This window comes from Pleurodeles waltl, chromosome 10, assembly GCF_031143425.1.
Source record: "Pleurodeles waltl isolate 20211129_DDA chromosome 10, aPleWal1.hap1.20221129, whole genome shotgun sequence".
NCBI lineage: Eukaryota > Metazoa > Chordata > Amphibia > Caudata > Salamandridae > Pleurodeles > Pleurodeles waltl.
Genome location: NC_090449.1, coordinates 123,698,179 through 123,711,711, shown reverse-complemented (window position 1 = coordinate 123,711,711; position 13,533 = coordinate 123,698,179). Strand labels below are relative to the sequence as shown.

General features: G+C 42.2%; 1 protein-coding gene across 1 annotated transcript in view; it reads left to right on the top strand.

Annotated features, from left to right (window-relative positions):
* LOC138262385 (uncharacterized) overlaps positions 1–13,533 on the top strand; it is a 56,577-nt gene that overhangs the window by 30,025 nt on the left and 13,019 nt on the right. The window contains exons 2-3 of the mRNA XM_069212285.1: positions 1,492–1,616; positions 11,170–11,287. Of these exons, the coding sequence (XP_069068386.1) occupies positions 1,492–1,616; positions 11,170–11,287 (243 nt within the window). The remainder of the gene's footprint in view (positions 1–1,491; positions 1,617–11,169; positions 11,288–13,533) is intronic.

The window sequence follows — 13,533 nt, the reverse complement described above, 5'->3', positions numbered from 1 at the left end:
GCCTCTGCTGTAGTGGGAGTGTATTATCCGAACCAGACTGTGTGAGGAATGTGTGCACTGGAGTGGCATTGAAGCATGATCTTGGTCAGGGTCTAGCCTGATTTGACTTGGGGTCGGGCATTAGAGCTGGAAATAAAGCCCCCTCCGGTGCTGGCGAACTTGGGACCTGTGTGGATGAGAGAGGGATCAACGTAGGCAGCAGAGCTGGAATAGAAGTCCGCACTGGAGTCAGTGTTGAACCCGAGGTGGGTTCTAGGGGCTCAGACAGCATTGAGGACAGATCTGCAGGCATTAACTCGAATGAAGGTTCCCTTGGATCTTTGGGGCCCAAAAAGTGCACCAGAAGGAGCTGAAGGGTGCCACAAATTAATTGAACGACCTCCTTAAAAGCCATGACTGTGTTGTCTGTGTCACCGGTGGACCAGGCACATCTGGATCAGTTTCAGAATTAGCTCCTGATTCGAAGATTGGGATTGAGACCGATTGGCACTTTGACGACCTCACAACTTTAAACAGAGTGTGGCTGGTTGGGGTCGAGTAACGCTTTGACTTTTTATGCTTCTTCTTCAATTTGTACTTCAAAGTACTGGACGTCTTTGACTGTGAAGATTTGTCATGGGAGTGGCCTTGAGGCGGGAGCTGTCCTCACCCTCAATTTAGAGCAGGAGCGTGAAGTACGCAAGTTCCATGTCTTCTTCCAATATTCGGCAACATAAAGGCTCACTTCACAGTTCTAAATTGCCTATAGGTGCATGAAGGCCCATTCTTTGCAAGACTTGGAGTTGTTCCCTGAGCCCAAGCACCAAAGGCACACCTCATTTGGGTCTGTTGCCCATATCTGTTTCAGACAGCCATGGAATGGTTTGAATCCTGTAGTCTTCGGTTGGGACATTGTTCTCTTGCATACTGGAATTTAATTTGTAGAAATTGGTTGACCGACAAAAAATGGGAGCAGAGGTCTGGGTCCGCGTTCAAAGGTGCTTTTATAAAGAACCTCATGTTGATGTGCAGGGGTGCTGCTCACATGCAGCTCTGCTCTGGCGCTTACAGAATGTGGCCAAAGCAGAGCCACACAGCACCACATTGCAGAGTGCGGGAGCACTGTTGTGAAAAGGTCTGCCCTATCCAGTCATCTGCGGGTACATAGAGTATCCACCAGAAACAGAACTGTCAAGGTAAGTAACTTATTCTTTTGGATTCCTCTCAGTTTCCCACTGCCCTGCCCTACCTTAGTTGTTGGATTAGCACACTGCCTATTCTGGAAACTGAAGTCTGAATCATGTTTTTCTACTGTAATGGAACACAATCAAAATATATATTTTTGACATTGAAATGAACTTCGAAATCTGGAAGAGAGTATAATGTATGCAAGCAGTCGATTCAAGGAAGCGAACTGACCCGATGACATGCCTATTCAATAAATTGCACATGAAATTAAATGTTTTTGTATGTACCACCGTCTTGTGAAACTTTATTTTTGATTTTTTAAAGGCAAGAAACATCTGCAATTCTAGGCTATAAAAATTATGCATATATGTCTCTGTCTTCCAAAATGGTGCAGCAAGTGGAAGATGTTTGGGCTTTTCTGAATTCTCTTCACAACAAGAGCTACACAGGTGAGCACACCTACCCTTGAAAGCACTGCTCTCACACCTTCTGAAAAATGTTAACACAAACTCATGTACACTAATTGTTATGTTTGCTTGCATTAGTATTTTTAGTTTTTCAGGCTGTGAGAAAAACATTGAATATTGTTTATACGGTTTCAATGTAAATTGTAGAATGTTAGAGTAATCAACCCAAAAGAGTCAGAGGGAACAAATAAAGCACATAAAAATGTCTTCACAAAATCACTACAATTATACGAGTCCAAAATAAATTGAAACTACAAAGATATTTAAGTGCATAGTTCGTCAGAGAATATCGAATAAAACAGTAATTGTAAACACACAGCAACATGCTCATCCTTTCAAAGGTACCCTACTAATTTGAGGCAAGTTCAAACGTCCCCAGAAATTACTTTATATCGTTTGCAAGTGCCGATAGTAATTACTATGCAGATTATAGCTGCGTCACAAAAGACACTAAAACCCTGTAGTAAAATTGCAATCCTATTAGTTGAGATAAAGGCAAAGATTTAAAGATTGTTGACCATAACACTATCTTTCTTTCAGACAGAATTAAAGTGCATTCTCAAAGTGCATGTCCGTGACTCTAGTTTTTCAGCATGTACTTCAAAATCATTAATAAATATTGGCTTGTTGATCATAGCTCTCGGGTTGTGAAAGGACATATAAGCAATTTCACCTCATAATGCCGAGACGGAAAAACAATTAAACTTGTCCAGATCTGACCTCTTTCCCGCTCATCTGCAGTATCCCAAGAGCTTGATAACCTCATTTTATGACGTTTCTGCATAGTGACATGGGCTTTGCCACAGCCATGTTTCAGAGAATCACATGATGCCCAAACACCGTTCAGAGATGGGCATCCGCCCCTTAGCTCCAACTAAAGGAACATCGTGTGTGTCCTCATTAACCAAAGGTCATTCCTAACCTATGTCTAGGCAGTGACTGAAGGGGTGATTTTTTAGGCAGTTTCCCTGTGCCAAATCTCTAGGACCTTCCAATGATAGCGTCTCATTCATTGCCACGTGGGGATGAACGCCCAAAGTGCATGGATGTAGCTCAGTGCTTAATTTGTGCTTGTTGGTTCCGGGGCTGAGCACCGGCACTTATTTTTCAGGGCCGGCGCTTATTCTTCTGCCTCAAGCGTTTACTGCGAGCAAAAGACATATATGGGAAAGACGGAGGAACACAAAAACGAAAAAGCGTCACAATGGGAGAAAACAGATAGCTGCAGGAGTGAGCTGAAGGGGCAGGGAGTGGCTTTAAATGAATTAAAAGAGACCGAGATAGGTTCAGGATTATGCTGCCTCAGTATTACGTGCTCGCACATTTAAATGCAGCAGCCGCGTGTTTAAGAGGCGATCTCTGGGCACCGGCACGTTTTTTCAAACCGTTGTGCTTTTACACATCGACTAGGCCAAAGCTGTGCATCACTTGTTGCCCGATAACCACTCTGACAATATTAGATACAGTATTATGTACTGCAGCGGGTCGGGTACCAAGAGTGGGGAGGCAGCGGTGATATCTTTCTAACAGCTCCATCGGTTCCTTCTTGCCTGCAGACAGTTTTGACTGGTTTTTGTTAAGATCTATTGCTTTTACTACAGTAAAAAAATGTACATGTGGTGGGCTGTGGGTCTGTCTCGTTTCCCTGCTTCTAACTCAATGGCTTTCCTCCACATTCTTTGTTGGTGGCCCCACTGCAGCATTTCCTCTGTTGTTTTCTGATTGGATGATTTCTGTCTTTCCACTGCTTGTTCTTAGGGAACTAAGTTGTACATTTTCTTCTAACGCTCTTCTCTATTCAATTGCTTTTATTTATTTTGTCATTGCTTCTCCACTCTCTCCCCTGCTTCTCCCTCTGCTTAGCAGCAATGACTCCTTCACCTACTCTGCTTCTTTTATGAACTCCCTTTTCTCCCTTTTCTCCCTGTAGCATATATTACTATTATGTTTTTGGAGGGCCTGGCAGCTTCAGTTTTTTTTTTTATTTATCACTTGATGATAGACATCTGCCATCTTCGCAAGGTAAATCAAAAAACAGGAGTGTTGACGCACGCATGCATATATGAGAGTACGCAGGCCTGCAGTAACATCATGACGCATGGGCACAAATCTGTGATGAGGCTTGTCCGTACACTTCATTCCTTTTTATTTTTTTATTGTCAATGCTGTTCAGCATCAGCAACAAACTTTTTCTTCTTGCCGACGGAGAACTGTATCAGCAAAAAGCCGATAGGTGTGCATTGCTTTTAAAAAGCGAGACTTGTTGGCTTTGCCAAGTCTTGTTTAAACATACATAAACTTTAAACGTTGCTTGGCGATCTTTGGTGCCCTTTACACAAGTAAGCTGGACTACTTAGAAAGCAGATAAACTCAAATTTTCTAAAAGAACCTGCAAAACCTGTAGTTCCTATTTTTCAGACTCAAAGGGCCATATTCATTGTGTCTCATGCAAACCACATGGGGTGATAAGCAACAGGTTCACAAGCTGCACCCGATTTTGAGTCACACCTCGCAAAATGTGGAATTATCTGTAAATTGCAAATTATTTCACTCACTCCATGGATACGCGAGCTGTAACTGAACACAATTTGCACCTGCAATGTTGGCATGTTCTACCTGACACAAATAATGTGGCAAACTGCTGTATTGTTTGCACTCAACTTTTATTGCACCTCGGGCACAACCTACAGTTGCACGCAAAATGGAATTGGAAGCCCAGGTATGATCTGAGGCTGAATCCCAAAACAACAAGCAAAAAAATGCACAGGAAAACAGTCCTCCTCCACTCAAGACTGTTAACTGCCTCCCCAAACCTCTCCACCTAAGACTTTTCTTTTTCCTATAGCACTTCAAAAAAAGATCTTAAGACAGACCTTTCACCACCTTCCTACCAGCTAAAGACTAAGGGGGTCAGTATGTGTAGTGCTTTCCTCTTATTTAGTCTCTAAGCACTAACATAACACAACAGAAATGCACTTCTGAGGTCAAAGAAGACTTTTATTGTTATTTTATTCTTCCCCAACCACAATGTTTATGAATGAATGACGAATTAGTAGCTTTCAAGTCCGCGTTAATCAAACAAAATATATCAGTTTGCAATATACACAGCAGGTTATATTTATAAGATATTGAATGCAAAGCAAAACAAATACTTCACCGTGTAGGAACTATTTACAGCTACATCTTTCTAAGGTCTGCAAGCTGAGACCCCTGTCAGCCGCGAGAAAGAGTGTCATCTACCCACACGGGATGCTGGCAACTGGCGCCAAGCTCCAGCACGAGGTCCGGCAGATTCGAATCTGACTCTCTGCAGCCTGTTACATTCGTTACAAAGGTGTGCCCCCTCCTCTCAGACCTGGGAAACTGAGCAAGCCTTTTGGAGACTGGCCAGGTCTCCAAGACTACTCCTGTTCCCAAGCTCAAGGGAAGAGAAACGACGCCCATGTACTCTCTCTTATCAGGTCTAGTCTACTGTGAGAGCAAAACATCTTGGTTCTCTGGTGCAAAAACACAGCTTGGAAAAATACAGAACTCCACGTTAAAGGCAATGGGCAGCTAACCTAAATATCAAATGCAATGTCTAGTGTCATGTCAAAGCCAATAGGCATCTAAGCTGAATACAAAATGCAATATATAATATCATGTCAAAGTCAATAGGCAGCGGAGCTGAATACAAAATGTAATATATGATATCATGTCAAAGTCAATAGGCAGCGGAGCTGAATGTAATATATGATATCATGTCAAAGCCAATAGGCAGCTGAGCTGAATATAAAATGCAATGTATAATATCATGTCAAAGCCAATAGGCATCTAGACTGGATACAGCATGTCAAAGCCAATAGGCAGAATACAGAATGTAATGGCTAATGCAATGTCAAAGCCCATAGGCGGCTCAACTGAATACAGAAAGTAATGGCTAATGCCATGTCAAAGCCAAAAGGCACAATACAGAATGTAATGACTAATGCAATGTCAAAGCCCATAGACGGCTAAACTGAATACAGAAAGTAATGGCTAATGCCATGTCAAAGCCAATAGGCGGCTCAACTGAACAAAACATACCATGTGCTACTGGTGAACATTGAGCAACTAATATGCGCAGTGGTGAAACACAAAGTCATTGGTCAAAACAAAACTCCATCAAATAGCAGGACATTCCGCCCTTTGACCAATGAATTTTTGTTTCACATATCTCATATTTCAAACAAACAAAAAAAACATCAGCACAAAAAAAAACATTATGATCAAATCAAATTTCAATGATCAAAGCAATCCCTGTAAAGCAATAGAAGTGAATTAACACATTGATCTCATAACCTTTCACATCAGATACATCTACATAGAAAAGACTGGGCAATTTTTTTTTTTTTTTTTTTTTTTTTTCTGAATGAGTCTCTAATTCAACAGTGTTAGCAATTTGATGTGGCATGAGTTCTGCTCATGTAAAGGTGCACGGTCCACCTGAAAGGTTTTCTGGAAGGTAAGCAAAAGTCAGAGTTCCATACGAGAGGGAAAAAAAAAAAAACACAGCAAACAAGTTGAACTTGAACTGAAGGCGCAGTTTGCGCAAAATGGATCCATGGTGCTGGCACTTTACTCAGCCAGGTTCAGGTTGGGGATTCGGTCCCTTCCCCGACCCCACACGCACACACCGGAAGGGGGACCACACAGCACACTCAGGGACAGTGGCGAAACGTGGTCGGATCTGCAAAAGAAACAAGTATGACTTTTCTTGCAAATAACATTTTTCATTTAAACTGCACCCTTCCTCTTTCTTTCCCTGTTTTATAATCAGCAGGACGTTTTTGGGGCCCTTTGTTATATTTTCTGCAGGTTCTGGAGGGTCACTTGGGGCTTCAGCCCACACATCAGTACTGAGGTTTTTATCTGCTGCGCCACAGCTTCCTTTTTCTTGCACTGTCAGAAGGGCTGGGGCAGACTCCTTCTTTACCAAACCTCCATTCACTGCATGTTTGCCAAATTGGGCCATTCTGTCTCCAATTTGTATGAATGAATCAGATTCTTTTCTAGGTATCAGCATAATTTCGATTTTTCCTTGGTAGTTTGCAGCAATCACTCTCCCTAAAACCTGATCAATTTGCCATTTCTGTTCTGGTAACTTTCCTCTCCCCAGCTGCTCTGTGACTGCTTGCATGACAGATTGCTTTTGTGCGTGCTGCACAGTTTTTATCAAATCTAGGGGAATGGGCATCTCTCTCATCTCTGCCCACCTGTAAGTGGCTTTTTCACATTTCTGGTGCACCCACATAGCCATCCCCACTAAGGCAGAATTCTGGGTGAACACTTCTCTCTCTGCATTTTTCTCATTAACATCTGCAAGGTAATTGAACCAGTTAGGTGCTAAAACATTATCAAAGAACCAAAAATCAGCATAAAAATGACACATCTCATGTAGCTCTTGCTTTAAAATCTGACACACATTATACAACTCTGTTCCTTCTACTGTGCCAGAAAGCAACATTTCAGTCAATGAATCATTAGTAAAACAAACATGCTTTTTATCTTCAGTAGACACGAATTCAAATGGTGCACACAATTTCATTGGTAACTCTTTTATCTGTGGTACTCTAGCCCTGTCTTGCAAGTACCAGATCCATTGTATGATTCTAGCTAGGGGCACTATTTTCTTCCCTTGTTCATGATTTAAATGTACATAAGTATTTCCTTCTTGCACTGCGCAGAAACCTAAAGTCTGCATTATTTCATTTGCCAAATCACAAGCGCGCAGCTGCATATTATTTTTCACAGTGACCATGTACAAAAGTGTTAGGATTTCTCTCAAATGAGGGCTATTCTTTTTCCAAAAATCAAACAAACTAATGAAACTCGGGGTGTCTTGCTCTAAAATCTTTCCTTTACTTGTGCATTTTGCAACGGTAACTTGTAAATCACATTCTCGTCCGTGTTATCAGTTAAGGAATGCATTTTGGCTGCCAAAAACCTTGGCTCACACGGAAACTCAGTGCAGCTCGGAGCTGTCTTAACCCCCTCATTACTGGAATGGGACAAGAAAGATTCTTCATTTTTATAACTTTCAGCATTATTTTGAATTATTGTATCCTGGCTAATTTGCTCACGTAAATTCCTATTTTCATGTTCCAACTTCCTACATTTCTCCTGCATTTCTCTGTAAGCAGATAAAGGTATCCAGACCTTTCTGTCATCATTACTTCCAAAACACACGTTTTCTACATATATACAACGGGAATTATTTCTCAAAACAACATCAGGCATTTTAGCTACACGTGCATTTTCTTCTGTAATTCCCCAAACAGAAAACAATTCACAGTTTTTCTTAGCACCATCAGGCAGTTCATCAACACATGTATTCTCAGACATGGTCTGCCGTGCTACTGTGATTCTCCAAACAGAAAACAATTTCTGTAATTCTCCAAACAACAAAAAACAATTACACTTTTAAAGTGTGCACTTAGAAATCTACTAACTCGTCAAACCCCTTCTTAATCACCTCTTAATGACCGACCCCACGACTCCAGGTACCAATTGTAGTGCTTTCCTCTTATTTAGTCTCTAAGCACTAACATAACACAACAGAAATGCACTTCTGAGGTCAAAGAAGACTTTTATTGTTATTTTATTCTTCCCCAACCACAATGTTTATGAATGAATGACGAATTAGTAGCTTTCAAGTCCGCGTTAATCAAACAAAATATATCAGTTTGCAATATACACAGCAGGTTATATTTATAAGATATTGAATGCAAAGCAAAACAAATACTTCACCGTGTAGGAACTATTTACAGCTACATCTTTCTAAGGTCTGCAAGCTGAGACCCCTGTCAGCCGCGAGAAAGAGTGTCATCTACCCACACGGGATGCTGGCAACTGGCGCCAAGCTCCAGCACGAGGTCCGGCAGATTCGAATCTGACTCTCTGCAGCCTGTTACATTCGTTACAAAGGTGTGCCCCCTCCTCTCAGACCTGGGAAACTGAGCAAGCCTTTTGGAGACTGGCCAGGTCTCCAAGACTACTCCTGTTCCCAAGCTCAAGGGAAGAGAAACGACGCCCATGTACTCTCTCTTATCAGGTCTAGTCTACTGTGAGAGCAAAACATCTTGGTTCTCTGGTGCAAAAACACAGCTTGGAAAAATACAGAACTCCACGTTAAAGGCAATGGGCAGCTAACCTAAATATCAAATGCAATGTCTAGTGTCATGTCAAAGCCAATAGGCATCTAAGCTGAATACAAAATGCAATATATAATATCATGTCAAAGTCAATAGGCAGCGGAGCTGAATACAAAATGTAATATATGATATCATGTCAAAGTCAATAGGCAGCGGAGCTGAATGTAATATATGATATCATGTCAAAGCCAATAGGCAGCTGAGCTGAATATAAAATGCAATGTATAATATCATGTCAAAGCCAATAGGCATCTAGACTGGATACAGCATGTCAAAGCCAATAGGCAGAATACAGAATGTAATGGCTAATGCAATGTCAAAGCCCATAGGCGGCTCAACTGAATACAGAAAGTAATGGCTAATGCCATGTCAAAGCCAAAAGGCACAATACAGAATGTAATGACTAATGCAATGTCAAAGCCCATAGACGGCTAAACTGAATACAGAAAGTAATGGCTAATGCCATGTCAAAGCCAATAGGCGGCTCAACTGAACAAAACATACCATGTGCTACTGGTGAACATTGAGCAACTAATATGCGCAGTGGTGAAACACAAAGTCATTGGTCAAAACAAAACTCCATCAAATAGCAGGACAGTATGACCCCCGCGATGAGTGGAAATGTGGCTGTGGTACCAACCACAGGCTGCAGTACATACTGCCACATTATGAGAATGGCAGGTTGGCTGCAGTCAACCCGCCACTTCTCCACTCATACCGCCTTGGTGGTATCAGCTGCCGGGCCGGAGATGTCAATATCCAGCCCGGCGGCCGGCACAGTATCGCCGGCGGTATTATGAGCCTGCCTACCACCATGGCTTTCGTGGCCTTAGAAACGCCACGAAAACCATCACAGTAGGCTCCCCCTAAACACAACTGACACCCCCCCTCCATCCAAACTACCCCACCCCCCTCCGATCATCACACACACACCTACACAACCCCTCCGTCCATCCTCACCCCCCACATACACACACCCGCAGACAAGCACCATGCATACACCCAATCACTCAAACTAGCTACACGCATTCGTACACGCATACTTCCAGACATGCTCACACACATTCGAACACACAATCACACTGACATGCAGACACGCACTCACTTCATCATTCTTACATGCATTCACTCACACGCATACAATGCAAACAACACAACACACACAGACGCATTCACACTCACACGTTCATGCACACAACCAGACACACTCACACAACACCCCCCACGACGCTCCCCTGTCGGAAGCCCGACTTACCTTTGTCAAAGAGGTCTTCCGTCAGGGAACGGGAAGAGGCGCTGCTACCACCAGCAGCGCCCGCCAGCAGAACACAACCAGGCCATATCACAGGTAATGACACGGCTGGCAGTGTTCAACTGGCGTGGCGGTGCTGGTGGAAGCAGCACCAGCTTACCACTGTCCGCCAGCATGATCACTGCCGGATTTCCGCCCTTTTTTGTGGCGGAAGTCCGGCAGTGATCACAATATGGCAGGCGGATGGTAGTCTCAGTGACGGTATTTTGGCGGCCGTCACCGCAGCGGTAGGTGGTTTTTACCGCCAGTGTCAAAATGAGGGCCTAAGTCCCCTGCCCATTCATGCCACTCCCATTCTCCCTCTCTTGCTTCAGTGTAACACATTCCTCTCTCCTGTGTGTCTCCTGTATACATTCTCTAGCCACTTCAAAGAGATACACAGCCGAGTTGATGTGTCCAGAGTCCCACAGTCCTTCAGTGCCAGGCCAGTGCTCTACAAATGTCACAAATACAAACTAGTAAACTAAGCCTTTAGCTAATGCCAGTGACCATTTGCAGACATTATATTTACCACTCTGGTTATAAGTGATAATAGTGTGCCACAGGTCACCCTTTTGGACCAATGGTTTGTTTTGAGGGTGTGAACAGTGAGACCTAACAATACAAAAACCTCATGAAAGATTTGCAGGTAGTGAAAAGTTCATTGTCAAACAGTCCATAATATATAGAGAAACTAGCCTGGGGTTATGTATAGTCAGTCAGAACAATGTACATTCTTTTTTTACCAAGTTGGCCACAGTTGAAAAGCGTGCCCTAGAGGAAATGTGAATCTTCCTTTTCGTTTCAGAGTTTAACAGGTTACTTCTTTTACCAGAATTGAGCGTGCACCAGCTGGCAAACGGTGTCCGAGCCCACCAGTCTACTCAAATAATTTCCAAGGACCAACCTAGACGTTCCATATCAAGACTTTGGCGTTCCCTTTAACTAGAGTGTTAACACATTATGGAGTTATGGATCATTTTCAATAGCTTGATTAGACAGTCATTTACAGTTTTGCTACATGTGAGCTGTTATTTTCAATTGAAGTGTATCTATTTTGTGTATTTCGAAGCGGCACTAGCAGAACTACAATCGCTGAAGGATTTTGCCAGGAGTCATGGACACTCAGGGGAACTGGAACACTGGGATTTGGCATTCTGGAGCGAAAGACAATATGAAGCCGTTTACGGGTAAACATGCAATGCTGAGAGACCCTTTTGTAACACAGATATTTGCTTTGCTCCAGTCAATTACCCACAGACATCTCCATATGATAATTTAAAGTTCGCATGAAATGACATGTATGACATGATACTAAGATGTGATGCTTTGGGTGAAAATTAATCTTGATTACATGCTTGTTTGCAAATCTGACGAGTCCCTGTATATGGAATTTAAAGTAGTGAAGTGTCATGTGAAAATGAATGTTAAATATATATAGTAATTATATATAGTAAAGATTCAAAGTCCAGTACGGAAATTTTCAGTTGGCCAAGAGGAACAAATAAGATGTTTCTCATGAGCTCTTGAAGGGCAAAATAATTTATCTACCAATATTTCACAATTCAATTTATGGGATTTTTTTTAGTAAATCTCAGCAAAATCTTATAGTATATAGGTTTAATCATTGTCATTTCAAATTACTTAGTTGTTTTAAGTGCTGATACTGTAGCATTCTAAGTTTTGTGCCAGGTCATGGATAACTTATCTAGATGTATGCCTGTTAGAAAAGCTAAATTGGACTCACCCTTAACAATTACATATTCCTTCTGCAATGCTTAGCTGCCCTTATTATCATAGTGATTGCATCCACCAACATATCATTCCACTCATACATGGCCATGAAGAATAGCTTTGCACTCGAATGCTTGATAAAGTCTCACTTTTCCACTCACACACTCTAAAACCCTTGTGTACTCGACCTCCTTTTGGCACCATGCCAGAAATGGCTGTGTTGAAAATCGTACTATGAATAAATTACTCACCATCCAACTCATTCCATGACCTGGTGCCCACTTCCCTTACTTATACCATCTCACCCTCCTCTCCCCAGGCCTCTGTCACAATCAATCATCTGGCTTATAGAGCGCACAGCTACTCTGTGAGTTCCCTGGCACCGACTAGGCCTGTGGACAGATGAATACAAAAGGTTATCTAATTGTCTTTTCATACAGCCAGGTCTTATGGGGGCGCTTAAGGGAGGGTTTATCCTCAATTGAGCGAAGCCGCAGATACAGAGAGTTCCAGGTAGTTGCCAAGAAGAATGAAAAGGATGAGCAGCCTGGTCCTATGGTCTACATTTCCTGACCACTGTGTTATGCTTCCTATGTCTCCTCAAGATTTTGGAGGCTCTCCGGACTTGCAAAACTTTAGGAGAATACTCTGTTATCATTTTTCTTACATATACTCTACCTGGGTTGCTACCTCATGGCCTGCAGGTCCTGGAACTCCCCAGTGTAGTCTATGGCTCTCAGATGTAAATGAGATGTAAAGAACTCAGTTGGTACTATTATGTCATTTATTATTGTGCTTTAAATGTAATTCTCCTTCACTATTCCGACTTGCATTGTTTTTGTAAACCACAATAAGTGAATGTTCTCATGCAACAATTGTTTATTTGTAAAACATGATGAGATTCTGCACCCACCAGTAAAGTAAGTAGCTCTGGCTGACCTGTTCATTTTGGGACTGGCTAAACGCTGATTTACGTAAAGTTAGTAATGACAGAAAGGAGCTAAAAATGATGGAAATGAACACAAGATTAATAACAACCGTTTCAATTGTATGCAAACACTTCACCCACCTTCATTTTTTGTTGTCAATGCCATTTCCATTGGTTTTCCACTGGGATGTTATTCCCTACTTTGATCAAATTAAACTTCCCTTGTTGAGAAATTGTGCATTCCTGCCCCTAGTGATTCACAGCACCTAGTGATATTAATATGTAACCATCATTGTTAAGTGTAAATACATGGTCGTATTAGAACTCTATCTTTTGACAAGTTTACCCCTATTGAGTATCATTGAGTGTACCTTCCTAGCCAATTATTTTTTATTCTATAACGTTTGTTTGCGGAAAGGTATTCATACTTACTTTTGGAGGTGCTCGGTGCCAATCATGTTAATGTTCTTCCTGAAGGAGTGTCAGGAGATGGTTTCTGGGATGGGTATCAAGGAAAGTAGAGGGTCATGGAGCTATGTTCTGACCAAAAATCTGAGTACTACCGATATGATTTGCCTGTGCATGTTGTGCCCAGGAAAGAAGGGACTCGTTTGTTGGGCACCATGCCGTGCTGGGAAGAAGATAGTTTGGAATTCCCTGTGCGTGGGTTGGCACCCTGTGCCTTAAAGGCAGAGGGTTATGGTACATTCTTTTGTGTAAGATATTTGTTAACCTGGTTGTGATGGAGTGGTACCTTGTGCCCCAAAGTGGGGC